The sequence below is a fragment of the Anser brachyrhynchus genome (genome assembly GCF_964034855.1).
Source record: "Anser brachyrhynchus genome assembly, chromosome: 3".
Lineage (NCBI taxonomy): Eukaryota > Metazoa > Chordata > Aves > Anseriformes > Anatidae > Anser > Anser brachyrhynchus.
Window position 1 is genome coordinate 77,907,951 of NC_137696.1, and position 21,569 is coordinate 77,929,519.

A 21,569-nucleotide genomic window follows, 5' to 3' on the forward strand; every position below is an offset into this window, starting at 1 on the left:
TGGGATCAGTCAAAATCCAATTCGGCTCAATGCTGTACATCACAGACACACGTGTAAGGGGTTTTCTATCAGTTATTCACAAGTAATCAAAACACCAAGAGAAGCTGTAAATCCCCAGAGGAAAAAATGTGCTTCTAACAAACATCTTAGAATAGCAAAAAGTGATTTGAGTTAGAAAAGAGTGAAAATATATATATATAGTTCCTATTGAACATACCCATTACATTCAGGCTAATGTGATCAGTCCTGTGTCACCTGCAGTACAATTTGATAAAAAAATTAACACCTTTCTGCAATTGAAAAAAGCTAATTTCAAAAGCTAGAATAACAGATACAGTAACAAGACCTAAAACAACAACAACAAATCTTTATCTAGAGTACTTCTCTTCCTACGACATGTTATCTCCCTCTGTTTACTTCAGGTTCAAGCTGAAGAAGGTGTTATACACCCTGCAGTTTCCACCTAGCTGGGACTACACACGATGCACCCAAGCAAACGACCAGTGCTGCTCAGACCTTTGAAACAATTGAGGCGCTGAAATCAGGCTCCTGAAACCCCAGCTCTGCCTTGGGAAATGAATCTGCAGCAACGGCAGCAGGATTACATGTTTATCGTGCACGTGATTTCCAGCTCATGTTAGCTCCTATTTATAAGTAAGCAGATATATGTGCATTCACTTATGCAATTCTAGCTGGCATTCCTGCAAACTCAGTCCGAAAGTACAACGAAGTTATTTCCGTTTCAAACAGAATTACGACTAATAGAAATGCTGCTGGCCAAACAGTTCCTTCAATTATAATAAATGGAGCAAAGCTGCCTTCAAACTGAGATCTCAGTTACACCTGCACAGTTATTCTGGAAGTTAATTAGATTGCACAGGGGTAAATATGGACTTAATGTGCTCTTCAGAGGCCTCATAATGGCAGAAGACGTATTAGGGATAGAATAAAGAAACCGACTTTGCTTTCAAATCCCTGGCGGTCTTTGCAACGAAGGGAGAAAAAACATCTGTACCTGGAGGTGAAGCAGACTGGTGTTAGAAATCACAGAAAGAAAGCCAGTAGCCATTCTGCTCCGTGGCAACCCTACACTGTCACCTTGCAGGGGAATGGTGCGCTTCAAACACTTCTCCCAGTGCTCTTATTTTGTAATTGTTTTAAAAAAAAAATAAAAATGCATACATCAAGGACAGCCACCGGATCCCATAATGACGACTCTCCCGTTTGCTCCTGTGACCCGTGCAGCGCAAACCCAGCATCTCCAAGCAGCAGAGCACAAGCGGGGCTGCGCGAGCAGAGACCGTGAGGTCAGCTCCGAGAGAAAATCAGGATGCCACGAGATCAAGGCCCGGCTAACTCAAAGCACAGGCAGAACCCGTGCTTCAGATGTCAGCCGGCTCAAGGTGCTGCTGGTGTCAGTGCAATCATCAGAGCAGTGCACGCGCCAGGCTCCTCGCTGCGACGGCCGAACCTGCAGCCTTCCCTTTGGATCCCGTTTGGGGATTTTGTTTCCCTTTCAGACAAAGCCAACAGCGCACAGTCTTCACATTTCAAGGCTGTTTTAAGGATCAAAACCCATCTTGCTCAATAAAAAGGCGAGCACGATTCATTGTGGAAAATTATATGGGAGCTTCACGTGCAGTAGGTAGACAGGATTCTGTGACTTTTATCAGAGATACTGGTTTAGAGATCGGTGCTAATAACAGCTTCTCAAAAATGCCTTTCCCCCCCAGAATTCATGTTTTCACATAAATCCTGATTTTGGCATACTACTTTATTGTGGAGACATCTTCTGTGTACTGGCTGGCTTATGCAAATCAACCACATGTCCTATAAATTAGCCTTGAAATGCCTGGGATAATGAGCTGCTTGCACAGCGAGCAGCGTGGCATTAGAGGAAGGGCCCTGCCCAGGCTGGGAGAGCAGGAGGACACCGAGCGCGCCCCAGCTGCACGCAGCAAGGCAGGACACTGTGGCTCTTGTCCCAAAAAGCAAGGCTGACTGACCAGGATTGAGAAATGCAACACTAGGAGATACCTAAAGATCAAAACCCGTGGTAATTATGTGGTGGGAAGACGATGTGCCCCTAGCTGCTGAAACGCAAGCCCGCAGATCTTGGCTGTCTTGGCCAACACGTTTAAACCGGCTGCGGGCTGGGTTTTCATCCCTGCATAATTATTTTTTTTTTCACTGAAGCCCTTTTGACACACGTTACGTGTGTGAATGTTACGGCATTCGGTGCCTTTTCTGGAGATGTTTATGAGTCAACCAAAAACCATACCTTCCCTGCATTCCCTCCCCGAGACAGAGGGAATACCTTGAAACTACTCCCCGCTGGATTTTAAGAAGAAATGTTTTTGTTGGCTGCTGCTTCCTTGTGAAGCACGGGGTTAGGAGCAAGCTGTCCGTACACAAAGGGCTGGTTTCTCTGCCCCTGACTCAGGCAGTGCTGGCTGAGGTGTGTGAGGTGAACCATAATAAATCAGCTGTCAAATCACAAATGCACCGCTCGCTTTTGGTGTGTGCCTAATTGGCACCGCACGTACAATAATTAAAGCTATATTGAATTTGTGTGTGGGCACCTTAATTTGCAACATTACAATAATTAAATGACGCTAGTGTTCAGAAGGAGGTATCTGAGAAATAAAGTGCTATTAGCACGACTTGGCAGGGATGACACTCTCACAGATCCTTTACCCCATGTCCAGCACAGGCCTTGTCCTGGGCAGGGCTATTCTGAGCTGGAGGCGTCTTACCCCAGCCGACAACGGTGTGGGCAAAAGGGACAAGATGAGGGCAAAGCAGGCAGGAGGAATTTATCGTCACGACTCTGTATCAGCTTCAGATGTGCAAGTATCTCCATTGTATGAGCACGGAGCAGAGACAAAGAGAGATGAGGGGACTTGGCCGGAGTGACAGGCGATGGCTGCAACAGAGCTCATTAAGGGCTGGCCTAACACTGGGCATTACGGCCACCTTCCTGGTAATAAACTCATGGTTTGTGCTCAGTCACAAGCCTCACAGTTTGGATATATCGAGAAATCAAGCTGTGCATAGCAGGAGACAACAGCCTGGTCTCTCTTCGATGCTAAGAACCCCATTTAGTAATAGCTGGGCTTTAGAGCATTTAGGGAAGGGGACTTTCTACAGCTAGCAGAACCGAGGAGCCAAAGAGCACAGGAATTGGGGACATCAAAAATCTGTGACGTAGTTTGTCGTGGACATGGGGAAGAAGATAGCCAAACTGAGAGAAAGGGAGCTGGTAATGGAGGAAAACATTCCGAAGGGGAAGAGAGACCGAAGGAAAATGTTGCAAGGAGCAGAAAACAAAAATAAATAAATAAACAAATAAAGGGGAAGAAAAATAAAAAAGGATGAATTCTAGATGGAGGAGTGTGCTCACTCTGGGGACAAGCGCAGGGGGACGAGATGCTGGCACCGAGGCACCGGGGCAGGTGAGAGGCAGCAGACGTGCTCTGCTCTGGCTGCTCAGCGGCTGCAGCAGGCGCAGTGTTAGCAGCAGCTGTTTCAATAACGTTTTAAACCCTCCTGCCCTCCTTTCCAGAGCTTCCACATGTAGATTCAAATCCCTGGACATTCACAGGCAATTATTTTCTAATGATGCTAGAAGCAAAGCTTCCAGTCCTATAGCTTCAAAAAAGCTGCTGCCCAGCCGTGTTCTGCTGCTGACCTTTTCAAGACCTAGATATCTGCGAGATACCTAAATAAGATAATTGGCCAAATACAATGCTGGTGTAAGCCGGAGGCCTTTCACCAGAGGTGACACAAGCCCACGGTAAGCAGGAGAGAAGCTGCAGGAGCTCCATCCTTGCCGGTTTGCCCCCTGTGTTCAAAGGCTTCTCTGATGCTCGCAGCTCTCCTGATTCTGTGTGATTTTATTCATGGGCGTCTCAGGGTTAGGTTTCACGGTGGCTGTGCTCGGCTGCACAAACTGTGCCAAGCGAGCTTATGGGAATGGCAGCGTTGTGCACAAGATGTTACCTCTGCAAGGGCAGGCCCAGATCCCTATTTCCACCGTCGCACGAGAGCAGCCTATCGCAGCGTGCAGGACACAAGCATTTCGTGGCCTCGCGGACAAGCTGGAGAGGCAGTCGATCCATCGCCACGACCCCGATGTGAAGGGATAAGGAGCGAAGCCGATGGCTTCTGCCCAAGCAAGCGAGCAGAGAGGCAGCGTTTGCTCGTTTCGATCTGCAAAGCTGACTTGTTTAAATATGAATGTGCTGCTCATAGCCAAATTTTAGTGACAGCAGCCCCGTGGCATCTATCACTGTTTGCACTTTTGCTAAAAATAGTCGCGCTGTCTGGGGATCTTTTCGGATGCCACATCTGCAGGAGGTGTTTGTTCCCCCACCCCTCTCTACCCGCTATGTTTTCCTCCCCCTCCTGGGTACGCTGTGCTCAGGAAGGCATCCAACACTCGCGTGGCGTCGCAGCAACCTGAAGTCACTTCCCTGTCCTCACCAAAAGCCCGTGCCCTTTTCTCTCTCTCTGCCTGGGTTTCCCTTCTCTCTCTCTTCAGGGTTTTGGTGCAGGACCGGGGCTTTGCCCACCAGGACACGGCTGTGGCGGTGCAGCGTGGCAGCGATGTGCGGGCACCCTGACACAGAAGGGAGGCTCCAAAAATAAGGGCAGCTCTCCAGCAGAGATCACGGTTACTTCAGGCAGCTGACGTTTCGGCTAGGTCCCAGGGAAGGATTTTGGTAACAAAGGCAGAGAAATGTCCCCCTTTATGTGGGGGCCGTGCGGTCAGCCAGGCCCTCTGGTTATCTCCCTTGGCTGACCACAGCTAATCTGGGGCGACCTTTGGACAGCTGGCACTCACCCAGGCCTCAGCTTTCAGCCCCGGTTTGTGGCTGGAGGAAAAACGAGACAAAAAGCTGGGCTCCTGGCCTGTGCAAACACATCAGCTACATATCCCTCATTAAGTGAGCTCGGCACGGTGGATGAGGAGGATGACAGCGCAGCGCCCAGTGGCAATGCACTGCGCAAACCCTCTGGGGAGAAAAACAGCTCAGCCTCCTGCAATCTCTCGGAAAAGAACCGAAATACGCACACGATGAAGCTGGAGATGTTTTCCAGAGCCTGCACAAAGCCTGTCCCTGTGACAGCGTGCGTGCACCCGCCGCGCAGGCGGCTCCTCCCCGGGCAGAGCCATCCAGCCGTGCGAGCACACCTGGGGCACTGCCTGCCTGCTCTGTGCTCACTGCCTCCCCGTTGGCTCCCAAATACCTGCTGACTGAGCTGAGAGGTGAGATTTATTAACAGAAAGTGAAGAATAACCGACAAGAGAAGCATTTGCCTTTCCTCTGTCCTCAGTCTATTAGCTCTCTAATATTTCAGCTTCAAGCATCCCTCACCCCTTACACTCGGTGCCGGGCCGGCTGCAGGACGACCAAGCAGCACCATGCCCTGACACTATCTTCCAGCACCGCACAGACCCGCGTTTGGGCCAGATTCTCCTCAACTGGAGACCCCTTTAGACCACTCCAGCAGCAGAAAGGCACCCTGGGAGTACATCAAATGCCATTACCACCTTTTCAGACTTCTTCCTATCGACAGGGGGGATGTAAAGGCATCCCAGGCTCAAACCAGAATCTGCCCCCCCTATTTAATACATTTAACAAGGGAAGCTGCTGCTGGGACCCCAAAGGCACAGAGAGGGGCAGTGACTCCCCCGGCGGCTGGGAATCCACCCTGGTACAATGTGGACACGTAGCGGGTGTGCGAGCTCCGTGGTGGAAGGAAAAAAAAAAAAGAAACCTCAGAAAACGACTGTTTCCCCATCTTGACATTAATTTCAGTGGCATGTGCAGTAGTGTTCATTCAGGACTGGGCACAGGTGGTCAATTATTTTTCTGCCTGTCTAGAAGAAGCGTGTTTATTCCTCATAATAAAAAGTATTAGTACAATGCAGAGTTTATTGCTCAATTAGGAACGTGACATGCAAAGAGTTACAGCCTCTTGCGGGGAATACAAATAGAAATGAATTTTTGCTGCTGAATGAAATACCACCCTCCTCCCCATCAGACGTGCAAAATCTAAACAACTTAAGGGCCAATTGACAGCTTTTTGAGGACCCATATCTAACTAGCCTGCGCAACAGAATATTGTACTGTGTATTAAAGCTCTATAATATAATCGGGTTCCTTTCTCTGTTTAAAACATTTTTAATTGATCGTTCATGCACAGATCAAAAAAAGAAAAAGAAAGAAAAAGCAACCCAAGCACAGAATTTAATTTGGGTCCCAAGTATAAACAAAGCTGTGCATTGAGCAGAATTTGAGAACATTGTACACATGCACAGTTTGATCACTTTGTGGGATCTACACTGCCTGCTTCAGCTCCTGTGCACTGCCTGTGCAGGCAAATTGTTTTTAAACACCTCAAGGTAAAGCGGGGAACCAGCTTTGCACCATTATGTCGGCTAGCAATTCATAATAAATGAACCTCTCTGCAAACAGCAAGGGTGCTGCTGCTAGCTATTCAGAGTATCACACAACTTTAAATAATAGATATCGCTTTGCACTTCTAACGTTTTAATCTCCATCTCCAATTGCATGTAAAAGTAATTAAATAACAGCATCCTCAATCCAAAGCTGTAGACACCTCAACCTAAAGTTAGCAGACATAACTTTAAGCCTACAAGAGAGTCCTCTGCTTGAACTGAATGGCTCTATGAGCAAGCTTGGAGTTGTACAGATGCAGAAATACACCGCTCAACTGACAATTAGAGCTGCTGAAAATGCTGGTGTCACATGGGAAGTATTTATCTAGTTAATGGGCAGATGCAGGCACCTCTAGAGATGCTGTAACCAATCCTAGATCCGCGCCTGATTGTTCTGAGGAACTCACGCTCTGGAGGTGCTTGCCTCCTTCCATCTACTGTCAGCGGGACCTGAACAGAGAGCTTGGCCCTGATGTTGAACCCTGAGATGCTGCTACAGGTAGGGACGTGAACCAAAGCGTGTCCTAAGCCAGAGGGTGCTGCGGGACTGGGAAGACACGGGTCACGGGTGGGAACCAGAGTGAAATACCCGTTGCCTCAGCTATCAGTGCACCTGAGAGCCACGTCTGACCACCTGAATTGCAGCGTCACCCTGTGGGATACCTACAGCAAGGCACACCGTCCTCACAGAGGGACGCAACCTCCAGCATGATGAAGGTTTCACTGCAGTTGCAAATACTAGTGTGGTGCAAGGCGTGCAGCACTGAAATCATCTGAATTCAGATTGCTACGAGCAAAACGGACCCTGTCTGCCAGGAACAGCTGTGCTCACGATACTCCTGTGTGTTAACCTGCATGTACACCCACCTGAAAGATCCCCATCTAGAAATGAAAGCACTAACAAGAACGCTTCGTGTAGGGAAACAGACACTGCTTCTCAGAGAGAGCGACAGCAGCGCATCGAAATCACGCTGTGCAAGACAACATTTATAAAAATGTTGACAGATATCACCCCCTATTTGACTTATGGAGCCATCAAAAGCTCGCTTCCACGGAGTGTTTTTGGGCCCTTCAGTTGACTCAATCACCAATTTAGAATCTGTCAGACTTCATTATGCAGATTAAGAGCCTCTCCTCGGTTTCATTTGTTATGCATTAATAAGGGAGCATCGGCGAGCGTATCCCCTCGCACAAGCACAGCCTTTGTGCCACTACATAGTAAATTTTGTTCTTTCGAGCGCTCGAAAAAAACCCGGGCACAACAGCAACATGGCTTAGTTGCTATGCTCGGACTTAGAGCCTCTGCATAGGGATCAGCTCCGGAGTCTGCCCCGAGCCGAAGCACGCCGGGTGAATTATTCCTGGATGTGACCAGACGCATTTTGCCTGTTCCTCCCACCTACAGGGGCGTGCTCGGTCCTGGCCACCCCGGTACCCCCAGAGCAGCGCGATGCCTGGTGCTGCTGCAGCACCCGGCACCAAAAGGCAGATTTATTATGAATGCTGGTAGGGCTCTTTTTTTTTTTTTTTCTCTCTCTCTCATTGACTAGATGTGACTCAAAAAGTTAATGGTAATTGCTCTCATCTTCATTTAGCAATGAGAGAGAGAGAGAGAAATGGGAGCAATTTGCAGATCTGAGAACAGGTCATTACAGGTGTGTTATATTAGTGTATTCATGAGCCCCCTGGGACAGCCATGCTGAGATATCCAATAACTTTCTTAATGTGTAATTACACACCATTGGACTATAATTGATTAATTGAAAAGAGAATGTAGGCAGATGCTAGGCCAAGGCTTCTGCTGCTCATTAAATGAGTATGTCCTTGCTTCTTTTTAATAAGTTAAGTGAACTACTCAAAAGCAATTAAGTGAGAACTGAAATTCATTAAATTTTAAGTAATTATTGGTATTAACTTCCGTAATAAAATGCAGGATTTATATTTTGGGATTTTTTTCCCCCCATCCTGGAAGCGACACAATAAATACATGTCACTGATGTACCACAATACATGTCACAGATGTAAAAACGGCACCCTGCTACAGAGAGGACACTCCTTGCAGACAGGTTTTCCTCGGAGTGCCTTCAGGTAGCTGTGTGAAGTTAACCTGCCCTGTTGGGGCATCACTCCTGGAAGCCCTGCACGGTCCTAAGGGTTCCCAAAGACAGGGGCTTGCCACAGGCTGGGCCTTAATTCTGAGAACTAAAAAGAGCGTCGGCTCCTGATTGTCAAAACCCTGCTGTCTTAAAGTTGGCTCTCTTTATCTGAAGGATGGCAAAGCAATATCTCTTCAAACTCTTGTCCTTTTTAACGTGGAGGGCAACGTATTCAGCAATATGAGGCATAAGCCAACCGCAGCTTGACAGACACTCCCCCGGCCCATGTAGCATCTTCTCGGACCTTACAAACCCCATTCTCATTGAACCCCTGCATGATTGAGGTAGAGGTGCAGCAAGGACCAGGACCAGGAGCCAGTTCTCAGGACTGACCCTGGTGCTCCAGGTACAGAGGTGTGCAGGGCTCCCGGGGTGCCCCATGACATCTCCTCTGTGGAGTCGTCTGCCCCTTCTGCACATACCCCAAAAGGAAAATATTTATAGCTCTGGGGGGGCGACTGTGGGAATTTTATTTCCAATTTGGGAGGAAGGAAATGTGATGAATTTTATTTCACCACACTTCAGTTCCTTTTGGAACAAGGCAAATCTTTATTCTTTAACATTCTATAAAAACTGTCTGAATTTTATTTAAATCGGTTATGAATGCCAGTTTCATAAAGCAAGGCTACAATTCACAACTCGTTTTCTTTCCAAGAGATACAAACCTGTGTGTTTTTTTTCCAGTTTTATAGAGGTTTGGGTGGGAGGAGAACTAAATTATTTTTTTTCACGCATTTTTACCTTTAAATTTATTGCAATCATTATTTAAAAAAACAGCCCACTAAAATGCATTTTCAGCTAACAGTTTCTTAACTTCTTAATTGTTTAAATTCCCAGCCAATAAAAAGATTGGCATTCCTTTAAAATCATTTTTGAAAAAGCAGTTTTTCAATGAGAACATGTTTAATATGAAAATTATAACTTCAGTGAACACATCAAATGAGGAAAGCAAAGAGTAAAGCGAAAAGTAAAAATAGAGCAATAAAACACAGCACTGCAGCGAGGAGAAATTAAGGGTGGAGAAATTATTCAGAGGTCACCAATAATTGCACATTTATTAATAAAATATTTAATGCTGGTTCTGGGAAGGAAGATGACAGAACTGGAGCAGTAATGGGATTTTAATTATTTTCCTTTTTAACAAATGAGTGTTTCTTCTTTTTTTTTTTTTTTTGAAATAATAATAACGCTAATGTCAAAAACTAGAAAACTGCCTCCTTCTGAGAAAAGAAAAGCTTGTGCTCACCTCGTGCCAAGTGTCACATCCTAATGTGTCACATCCTTGCCTGGTGCTGTGGACGGCGGCCGCCCTCGCCGACCCCCAGCCCCAAAGAAATGAGGTGTGGGTCTCGTTTCCACAAAAGCTGCTACGTTGGGCTTGCTACTCTGTCTGGCAGGGGTGTATTTTCTGCAGGTTGCTGCCCATGGTCTCTGACCACAGCCTTCAGCTTAGATATTATTAACAAAGATCATGTTTGCTACGCTTCCAATGATCTGTTTGCAGGCCTCCAGCACTTTTTGGTCACAGAGGGGGAAGGCACCTCTGAGGAGTCGTTTGGCTTCCCGCATCTACAGAACACAGGGTGTGATCCAGAGCCCGCTGCGAGTTTAGGGAAGGGATCCTATTGATTTCACAGGGCTTTGGACCAGACATGGGCAGAGTCCTAAACACGGCATGAGCGAAGAAAAGATGGCAACCTCCTCCAGCTCCCCAGGGCCTACAAAGCACGGGGCCACCATCTACACTTTTGGTGGGGTTTGGGAGACGCTCTTTCTTCAAATGTTCTCCTATAACTCACGAGCAATTTAGCTTTTGAAAATGAAATGCTACAGGCGATGAGGCTACAGCCTGACCTAAGCCTCGCTGTTATTTCAGTCACAAGAAAGGCTGAATTTCGTGTGGCCAAGACTATTGAGGTTTTAAGAACATCAGCACCAATTCTCTGCTACAATTCCTTTTCTCGGCATTTTTGTTCCAGAGCCACGACTGCAGTGCTGGCAGCTCCCCGGGCCTGCTCCAAGGGCCCTGAAGCCAACGGAGGGCTCTCCATCGGCGGCTGAAAAATGTCCAAAGTGGGGTCATGCCCTGAAGGCTGGAGGTGTCCCTACGGCCCTGTGAGCCACGGGGCTGCGGGCAGAAAGCCCTGGTGTCCCAGCCTTGGATGAGGCTGAGGAGACAAGGCCGAGGAGGTGCTCTCCCTCTCCCTCTGCTGGCTTGAACCTGAAAGCAGAAGGGAGAGCTACACCAGGTAGGCTCTGCTTTTGCTCTGCTCTCCGTTAAAATAAGGGGGCAGCATGGGCAACAAAAAAGGGGGGAAGGGAAAGCGAGGGGATGAGCAGAACTGTTGCCCCCTAATCCGGTCCTCCTGTGAGGGCACTGTGACTGTAAGCGCACTGACGGGCAGTTCCCTTCAGTGCTGAAGCAACGTCTGGTAGCAGTTTTGCTTGCCAGCAAGCAGCAGACAGGCCAGGTACCTTCAAAAAGGAGAATCCAAACCCTGCTTTCTAAAACCAAAACCCTCGTGGCCTCCAGAGAACACTGATGCGCGCGTTTACATTTACCTTGGCTAGGACTACAAAAACCACCGGACTCATCCAGTCACAAACACCCTCCGTGCCTTCCTAAACCAGCCTGCTAAGTATTAAAGCATCTCCCTGCTCGAGCACGGTGTACCTGAAGTCGACCTGGTCGCACCCTCGTGGGTCCCACGTGTGTGCCATGCTTCCTGACCCTGCCTCTAGTGCAGCAGCAGCCACACGCCTCGAGCATCTGCTTGTAGGGTTTGCTCGTAGGGCCTGCATCTCGGGTTTTGCTCGTATTTGTGCTGGATGTCTTTTCAGAGCTCTCTCTCCCTCTCTTTGTTAGTGATTAAAGATCGCTGGCTGTGGGTGAGTTTGCGTTAAATCCAATAACAAGCGTTTCATTTTGTGTCTTTTACACAACGGCCTCCAAACACCAAGACTATCTCCTAATTCATCGCACGCTGGAGTCACAAATTTATCCTCCCCGAGCAGAACTGCTAGGAGCACACTTTTTGATTTCAAAGAGAAAAAGACCACGGTTTTACTGCAGCAAAACCACGGATCGCGGCTGGGTGTGGGACTGGAAATGCATTTTTTTTCAGGGTGTTTGTATTTTGTTTTGTTATTCGCTTGCTTTACATCTAACCCCAGAGTGGTGGGTGGTACTCGGATCATCTCCATAAACAAATGATCTGGAAAGCAACCTGGCGTTTAATTTCCTTAACCCATCAGGCCCTCCTGTGCTCATACAGCAGCGCGCCGCTCTGAAACCTTGACTCAATATTCTGGGCAGCCAGGAGGGGGGAAGGACGAGCCGTTGGTTTTTTTCTTTCCCACTTTTGTTAAAAGGCACCCAAGCATGGCTCTTCCTACCCTGACTAACCTGGGTAGGTGCCAGATGGATTTTCCCTTTCTCTAGGCAATGGCTGAGGAATTTCAGCTGGCTGGGGCTGGGGCTGCGGTCTTTTCAGTGGCCTTTTCATCCCGGCCTGCCCTTTCTCAGCAGCTAATCCCATCTCTCTGCCCGTATCCACTATTTGCTGGACTGTACTGCTCTTTTACAATCAGCTTCCAGAGGACTGAATTCTGCCTCTGCCGCACGGAAGCAAAGAGATGGGCCTAAAAGGAAAGCTTCCAGCCTAAAAGGAAAGCTTCCAGCCACTCGTGGAATAAGAAATTAAAATACTGAGGCAGTGCCGATGGCAGTAGGGTGGCTGGCTGGCCAGAACAGCATGCTGGCCCGGCTCTTTAAAAAGAAATTTTATATTATGCAGTTCCCAGTATTTATCATGGGTAGCTAACCTTAAGAAAACGAGATCCTCAAAGCTGCTGAAAAGCTCACAGGGAAAATTTTATGTCCTCAATGACTGGAGCATCCCATCCGCTTTTGCCTTCCGTGCTCTACAACACACAGCGTGACACAGAGCATATCTGGATTTAACACGGGGCATGAATACCCTCGCCTAATCCCATAACTGCATAATGGCTTTCTATGCCAACCAAGATCTTTAATTGTCTCTGCTTTTCTTAATGCACACAACCACCGTAAGCACTCGGGGGTTATTTTGCCCAAATTGTAACTTGTTCTTCTTCCTATTTCACATCTATCTCTCTCAAAAAAAACCACATAGCTGAGCAGCACCTCTCTAGCCAAAGCACCTCCTTCTTTGAAGTACGAGCAACGAAGAAAGCACACAACCTGCAACACCGTGGGCTGCTGCGCTTTCAAATCCCTCCAAGTACTGAGGAGTTAAAGCTCTCGCTGGTGCCCGTGACCCAGGCTATTAGCATGCAGCCCGTGTAGCGCGGCTCCTCGCGTGCAGAGCCATCAGCGCCCAGCCCCTGCACCCCGCCTGGCAGCGCCCCCGGAGCGCAAGCATCTCCCCAGCCCGCGCTCGCTGGAGCAAGCCTTGCCGGAAAATGGCAGCTGAACCCTAAAGCAAAGAAAGCACTTTTGAGCCTCGGCTTCCCAGCTCACCTGACAGGCTATCACAGCACTTGCTCTCAGCTGCACTAAGAAAACTCCAAGGATTTCCCGGTTCTCAAAAGCACAAACAAGTTTCAGTTTCTCTTTCCTTTAAAAATCTCAGCTATTCGCTCCTCGAACAGCAAGAAGTCAGCATCTGACTGGCACTGGTAGAGCCTGGGTAAGGTATTAGCACTGGAAAAATATTTTCTAGAGGAAGCAGCTGTCCCTACTCCTTTCCTTCGTATTTTTTCCCTCTCCCCACCTGAAGAGATAGTTGCTAGTAAAAACACAGGAATACTGACTAGCCTTCAGGAGAAAGATACCGTCTTACTGGCCAGTTCCTGTGCAATTCATCTGACTCTCAAGCACATTTTAATATAGCATTGTTTCCAGAAAAGTGCAAATACAGAAGGAAAACCACTACCTCTCTGAAAAATATGGAGCATCTTCAACAAATAATAACACCAGATCCCCCCCACCAAAGCCATCATCACAGCCCAGCATTGTATATTCTCTGAAAATTCCTAAAATACACCTTTAAAGATAGCAGAGGTATATACTCATCATTTGTCTATTTTTTCTCCCCGCATGCGAATTGAGTACAGGTTACATCCCTGCCAATTTTGTTTCCAATAGCATAGGAAAAATAGAGCTATGACAAATTGCTTTTATTACTTCCTCAAACAAGAACTGAAACTTGTCCAAAAAAGCACATGAAAGACTAACTTGGATGATTTGAGCTTCTGCCAGGCACAGAAGCGCTATAACAATGCAGTAACTTACATGCATACTGATAGAGGAGTAATTAACTGGGCACCGAAAGAATGCTTGATTTTAATAGTACAAGGGGGGTTAATTGGTTCTTTGATAGCTTGCACTAAAGATAAAGCAGATTTTCAGTCAAAATAATACATTTCTTATTTTGTATACATGCCATTTTGTTATCTCACGACCCTAGCCCTGAACTCCTGCAACACCGAGAAGCCCTGCTGACTTCAGGGGCACGTGGTGGGCTGCGATGGTTCCTCAGACCTGGCCTGAGCTGGGGCACAGTAATTAAGCAAGGCCTTGAAGAAACCGCTCCACTTACTTGGCACAGTAATTGTGACTACAGCGGGGAATCCCTTTTTGTGTTTGTCTCATTTCCTCACCTTAGGACACAACCCTGCTGCCCCTGAAACCAACAGGAACTTCGCGAAGGATTCAAGAGGAAGCAAGATCGGGTCGTAAGGTTCAAAGCTCTTTTTGTCTGGGGAACTATGCTGGGAACCCGCTGACCCTTCTGAGTGACACAGGTGGCTCTAAACATCCTGAAAGCTCTGTCATGACTCAGCAGGGGCTGGCCTAGCACCGGGGATGCTCTGGGGAGTACATCAGCCTATGGTCCCCCAGCACAAGTGCCAAGCCCTTCTCAAAGGGACGGCAGAGTCTGGGCATCTCTCATGAACCACAGCAATCTTGGGGCTGGTTCCTGTGCTGGGTCATGCCAGCACAGGGGCTCAGCTCCCCTGGACACCCCACCTGGGGGGCCAAGGCTGGCGTTTGGTCCCGTGTTTGCTGCAGGGGAGGCGTGCACGGGTTTTGGTGCGGTGGGAGCGCAGCTTGCTCTGCTGCCGCCACCCCCCTCCCGTGCATTATAATTAGAAAAAAGGCGCTGTGGGTTGTTCCCAAATCTAACCCAGCGTTACAGTTCTCTGCAAATATTTCCAGTTAGCCAAATGACACATTTTACTTAGGTGCGGCCAAGAAGAAAGGCGAGTGTGAGGGAGAGACCTACCGCTTCATCTAAGACTCCATTTTCAAGCGCAGTGTGTGAATCTCTTTTAAATATATTACAATTCATTCTCTGTTTACTTTAGGTAAACAGAAAAACTCATCGTGGAGCACTCATTTTCGCAAGCTAATCAAGAACATTAGGTCCCAACAGATTCATTTAATAGAAATATAATAGGCATTCCTGCTTGCTTTTAATCTTGCCTAGCTGCAAATGCTAAAATGAACAGCGAATTAACCCTGCCTTGGAACAGAGATCCTTTCGCAGCTGATATCGGCTCTCCTTCGGCTCGTAAACACTCCAGGCTCCCTGTCAGTGCTTTCCTGGCTTTCGCTCTTTCCCCGCAGCAAAAGAGAGGCGAGGAGAGGGCTGGGAGGTGGAGGAAGAGCTGAGCCCTACGGGAGCGCTGCCTGCCAGCCCTGCACAGCCACAGGCGCCCGAGGCGATGCAGAGCTGGGAGGTAGATGGGGGCAGATGGGGGCGAGGGGTCTGGAGGGTCTGGGGGACCTCGGAGGCTTTCCTGAGGTCTGGAGGTCCTCGGAGGCTCTCCCAGCTTGGCCAACCACCCCCGACCCAGCTTGCCCCCATGCACCATGCCGAGCCAGGCAGTGCCACAAGGCCGCTCACGTTCTGTCATCAAATACACGAGATTTTCAAGCAATTTGAGATCTTAAAATTGTTCACGGATACCAGAACTAGCATTACAATGCTAAACAGGAAAAAAAGAAAAAAAAGAATAAAAAGAAAAAAAACTGTAATATTTCATAATGTATGTCATAATGAACAAAAGCCTTTCAGAAAAAAAAACGGTTTTCACTGTGCTAAAGTAACAATCTAGACTTGTTGTAAGTATGTTATTCTTACAAGTAGTTCGCAGTTATTCTTGAAGGCAAGTCTTGGAGTTTCCTTAGCATAGTGCTGCTGGGGAAAATTTTCAGCATGTCCATCTTCATCTCTAGCCTGAAGGGAAATATAATGGCCTATTTAGGGACTTACAAATAATGGAAGGAAAAAAAAATAGCTAAAAGCATAACAGCTCAGATCATTAAAACAGACGGGAATCCCCAAATACAACATTATTAAAAAGTTTGCTTAAATACGCAGTACCCCTTTTAGATATGAGAACTTGGGGTGCTGCTTTCTTACACAGCGTAAGTTGAACATGCAAATTCATTGCAGTGTAATAATTAGAACAACAAAAGACAAACCCCAAATGAAATATGTGAGCTGGAAACTGTGAGTAACTTCAGGGTTTCAATATACTTCATTGCATTTTTCAGGATTACATTACATACGTACTCGTTTAAACTTTTTGACATGCGTAAGCAATCCCTAGATAATGTATTTTCAGTTTAACATCAAGGCCAAAAAAAATAAATAAGTTTTCATACTTTGTAATTTACATGTAACACTATTGTGGATAAATGGACTCCCCCCCCGTGCTTAAGCAAAGTCCTGAAAGGAGCAATCATCTAGCAAGAACAGCGATCCTTCAATCAAAGGCGGTAAAAATATTTAATTACGAAGATGCATTAAAAGTTCCTGGTTATTTGGAGCTGCAGTGTTAATTAAGAAAGCCGAAGTTTAAATGGGAGACATTAACAGAGCCCATTAGCAACACTGCTTGCAGATAGCATTTGCCTCCTCGTCTACGGCGCTCTCCGGTTTCGGGCTGAAGCGAAAGGGAGACGTGGGTGAGAGGAGGAGTGTCGGCAGCGCGCTCATTACACTGTTCATTTGGGTGACACTTGCACTCTGTTCCGCTCCGTCTCATCTGATCCCTGGCTGTTCGCTCTCTCCCTCTCGCAGCCTCCCGAAATTCGCAGCTGAGCTGTCTCCCTCGCATATGGCTCGCATATAATTATGCACATTCCCTTTTACACTGCATTAAAATGATGAGATCCTGGCTCCCCGCCAGCCTATTTATTTAAATAAGCCCCGATGAGCTGGGGGGGGGGGAGGGTGGAGGGCTGGAAGCGGGGCTGGGAGAGGGGGTGACAAGGAGGGGACATGGCGGGGGGCACTGGGTAGGCCCTGTGGTGAGGGTGGCGTGTGGGGACCGCCGGGTAGGCCGCGGGGCCGGAGCGCGGCACCTCAGCGGTGCCAGCGCTGCCGAACCGTCCCCGCCTCGTGCGGCGCGAGCTGCCGCCTCTCGCCGTGTGTCACACTCCCGGCGCGGGGACGTTTTTAGCGTTGGCATTTGTGAAAGATATTTGCACCTCGCGCGCTGCGCGGCTTGTTTGCCTCCAGAGAGGCTCCTGCCTCTCCTCTAGAGGAGGGCTGGGGAAGGGGAGCAGCGGGCTGGCGGCGCTGGGGGTGTTCGGGAAAACGTGACGCCCTTCAACCTCATCGACTACACCAACCGTGCCTCGGGCCTCTGCTTGGCCGTCCTGCGGAGTTAACAAACTGCACGCTGGAGATAATGCAATTTTTAAAAGCGCCAAGCTTCTCCAAAAGTGTATTTCAAGTGGCGTCTACACCTGTGTATTATTACAAGAAGCGGGCAGCTGAGAAGTAGCTTGTTATGTATGTATCAGAGCAGCTTGTGGGTTTTGTCTTTCACTGCCTCAATGGCTGCAGGGTGGAAAATGTTTAAAATTTTTTCCTTCGAACCACAAAGAAGAGGCAGAGCGTTCCCGAGCACCTGAAATCACTTTTCTATCGACAAAGGCTGAAATGTATTCTTCTAATTGTTAGCTTGAAACCGAGACCTTTCCCACGCGATAAAGCTACCTCCCATACCGCGTGGAATACCAAGTCCAAATCCGAAAGTGCTTCATAAAAAATAATAATAAAAAATAATAAAAAAGCTCATTTTGCAAACAAACTTTGTCTTTTTTTCTTCTGAGTGAAAGAACATGGCCGGCTCGCTGAAGCCCTTCCAAGCAAGCTAGAACTCAACGGGGGGACGAGCGGCTCAGCAATGCCTTGCACAAACAGAAAGGCAGCTGCCAGCCCAGCAAAAACGCTCATGGAGGAAGAAAAACCTGCATGTGGCCAGGTGACGGGGGACAGGCGGGACCCTACGTGGGGCAGGGATGTTGTACGGGGCCCATAGCGCTGCCGGTGCCCCCAGACTCCCGAAACCCTACCTTGGCACTGTGGTGGATGCCGTGCACGCGCCGGGCCGCACGTCACAGCCTGTCTGGGGGGCACTGTGTCGGCGCACGCACCCCACAACGTGAAATGGATATCAGGGTGTTTGTGGTGCACGTGTCAAAATACAGAGACAAAGCCCCGCTGACCTTGACCCACTTGCCAAAATTGCTGGTTAAACAACGGCTGATCACCTCTGCTGACAGCAACACGCTCCCTGCTTACCTATCCTCGTATCATTTAACTCTGGATGTCACCAAAATTTCCTTGTCTTCAAACCAGTTTAGCTGCATACTGCTGTCATTTACTCAGGCAGCAAAAGCATACTCAGCTAGCTCCTTTCCATGGTAAAAAACACCTGTCCTCAGCAGTCAGAATTATTTCCCCTGTTGCCTTACATGAATTCATCACCACCATCTTCCCGTTGTAAATAATTCCTGGAAGGAAATACTCTCACAACGTTCAGCGCTGTTAGAAGTGTATTATGAGTGGCTCGGAGTTTATCTTGTCATTGCAATATTGCGATATGCCTGTATCTGTACTGGCTCACCCTCAATCACTGCTGCACGCCAGCAAGCACCTGCCTCAGCCCCCCTGCATCGCTGTCGTGCTCCCAGCACGCTGGCACCTACAGCTTCTCCAGCATGCCCCACTGCCGTGGGATGTATTTTGCGTGCTATTGTTTTAAAGGAAGCAACTGGGGGGAAAAAAGCAAACCTAACCTGTCATCTCTGTGATTTTTTAAGTGCTTTTAAACTCCTCAATTGTTACAGAAATGCTCTCATCAAAAAATGCATGCCCAAAGCGCTAGATGCAATTGATTGCATGTACGCAATGTATGGTACGACTGCTCTCACAGTACATTTTGTTCCAGGAGAAAAAAGGTTTTAGCACCTATTCTGAGCCCTGGGAGCCCATGGTGAGCACTCTCAGCTTTATCAGCAGAAAACTGCTGCAACTTTTGTACGGCAGCGCCTCGCCTGGGACTTCCAAGTCTCCCCTTTCGATAGCCTGAGCTGGCCAGCTGGGTAGGGTCCGAGAGGGAAACCTGGCCATCTCGCCACGCCAGGGACTTCTGGCAGAGGAGAGCACGTTACCCAGGACGTGCTGATGGCAGGGAAGATCTACAGCCGCCTTGGTGGAGCTGGCTTGACTGCAGGGTCAGCGTGATGACGGGTAGCACAGGAAATCACGGCCTTTAATTGCAGGTTAGATATCAGGAAACCCTTCTTAATGATAGGTACAGCAAAGCGCTGGAGTAGATTGCCTAAGGAGGCTGTCAAAGGCCCATCACTAGAGGTTTTTAAGAGCAGATTAGGCGAACATCTGTCAGGAATGACATGCACGGAGTAGCTCCTGACTTGGGGAAACAGGATGGATGAGCACATCTCCTCTCCCAGGTCCCTTCTCTTGCTGTTTCCTGCCCCTGAGCTTTGAAGGAAGATGGCAGGAAGGGTAAGGAAAAATAATTTTGAAAAGAACAGAGAGAGAGATCTGAAAGGACCTCTCTGAAAATAGCACAGCATTTGATGTTCAGAGATATGTGTACTCATTAATAAGTGCATCATGACAACTATCTTTGGCTACACAAACTGTGCTATCTGTTCCTAAGCCAAGCAGCCTATATTTGTGAAAGATGCCAGTAGTTTGGAAACAGACTATATATTAAGTCGAGATTTCTTTTTTTAACAAGAAGGAGGAAGAACAATCTACAGCAGAATTTCCTCCTCTCCACAGTGCTTCAATTTCAGCACGGATATTTGTTTCTCCTTCTCAGAGAAAAATTATCTTGATGCAGACAGGGGATTTCTTAGCTTCAGTGTCTTTTCACGCAGCCTTAGTACTGAGAAAGGAAATCTGTGCTTGCATTTTAATATTAAGGGCAGGATCTTAAGATAGCGTAAGTCACGAGGCAGGCTGAACAGAATAATTTATTAAGATGGAACTTGTTAATGCAAAGCTTTCACTAAAATGGGACAATGCTTTTGCCATGAAATCCTACTGCTCGGTCCACAAAAGTTTAATGCCACTTAACTGAAAGCACCTAACATCTAATTTCTTGGAGCGACGGCCGATTGAGTAATGCAGAGTGACAGAATATTAGTCTGCTTACTCAGTATAAAATTGCCACCTAATTTCCCTAAATGTCCTTTAAAATGGGTGAATCATGTGACAGTCACCCCCAGACGTATTACAGGCAGGCATTAGCTGAGCATCTCTGGTAGGACAAAAAAAGCTGTGAAAGTCAAAACACTACTGCTACTGAAGTGCAGACAACTCCTGCAAGGCTTGCATCCCGTTGCGATGAGCGCAGGAAGTTCACATCGCCCCTAACACTGTTGTCCTGGGAGGCTGGCTCAGATGGGGGCAGAAAGCCCGGTTTCTGTTTTCCCCACAAAGGTTATCCCTCTGGCCAGAGGGGCGAGGAATTCCTCCTCCTCCAAACACATCTCGCTGCAAGCCGAAGCAATCCTCGGGGAGACCCTAATCCTTGAAATTCTAGTTCCTGTGGACTGCTGCTGTCCCACATAATCAATTGACATGGTCCCTGCATTCACTGCACCAGCAACGGTAAAAATAGTACTCAGCTTCCATCTGTTGAGCATATTCTTTCCAGAAATGTTAACGTACTCGCCCTGGCCTGGACTGGGGCTTGGTGGGAGCCCAGGGTCAGGAGCGGAGCCTGGCCAGGAGCACAGCCTGGAGAGGACACCCCAGTGCTGTGCAGCTGGGGAGTGAGTCCTTCCCTTGGGGAAGCCCCTGCTAATATTCTACAGGAGGTTTGCTCCTTGCAAGGACTGCAGGATTTTCCCAAATCGCAGAGCTTTGGAGTGAGCAGAGTCCATTAGCTTGCTGCCCCTCTGAGCAGCTCTCTGCCCACTAACCTCTGTGTTTGTAATTCCTTTGCCCGAAGGGTGCCCACACTACTCATTGCCCCCCAGCCCGGGGGCTCCCTGCCGCTAGCGGCTCTCTGAGCACTCAGTGGTGGTCTATGGAGAGCCCGCAGGTCACGTGGTACAAGCTCCCCTTGTTTCCAGCTGCTAAAATGCATTTAAAGACAGCTAAAAATACATTAAATACTTTCCTAATGTTATTTTTCCATGTAAGCAACTGCTGTAGCCACCGCAGGAATGTCATTTGATCGCCAAGGGGAGGGGAAGTGGTCCACGAGACAATCTGTCTGCTGGAGGTGATCTACAAAGTTAAAAAGGAATTGGGAATGTGCCCTCTTGTAACTTCTTTATTAAGGGCACGGAAGAAAACCAGGAGGGCTTTTGGTAGCTTCTTTCGCTGCCCCTCTCCCACACCCTCAGCGCCGCTATTTAAGCCGGGAGCCCAGGTCTCGCCTACCCTGGAGGAAGTCACCAGCGAGCAGAGGCAAGAGGAGCAGCATCAGCATCAGGACTGAGCCTGCAGGCAGCTCTGTGCCGTTTTGCTGCTGGGATCTGCCCAAAGCCTCCCTCGAAAGCTCTCCCTGGCACTCAGCTGCTCCTGGCTCCCATACATTACGGCACAGACTCCACCACGCTGGATTCTCCTTCAGAGCAAGTGAAGCTGCGTCATCGCAGAGAAGGAAGGGAG

At 48.2% G+C, this 21,569-nt stretch overlaps 1 protein-coding gene across 8 annotated transcripts in view; it reads right to left on the reverse strand.

Annotated features, from left to right (window-relative positions):
- SOBP (sine oculis binding protein homolog) overlaps positions 1-21,569 on the reverse strand; it is a 138,138-nt gene that overhangs the window by 60,976 nt on the left and 55,593 nt on the right. For 7 of the 8 annotated variants that reach the window (XR_013949214.1, XR_013949215.1, XR_013949216.1 and 4 more), the window contains exon 5: positions 15,756-15,851. The exons of the other annotated variant lie outside the window; for it this stretch is intronic. Coding sequence is in view for 1 of the 7 variants with exons in the window: in XM_080586954.1 (XP_080443080.1) it covers positions 15,756-15,851 (96 nt within the window). In the remaining 6 variants the exon portion in view is untranslated. The remainder of the gene's footprint in view (positions 1-15,755; positions 15,852-21,569) is intronic. 8 annotated transcript variants of the gene reach the window in all.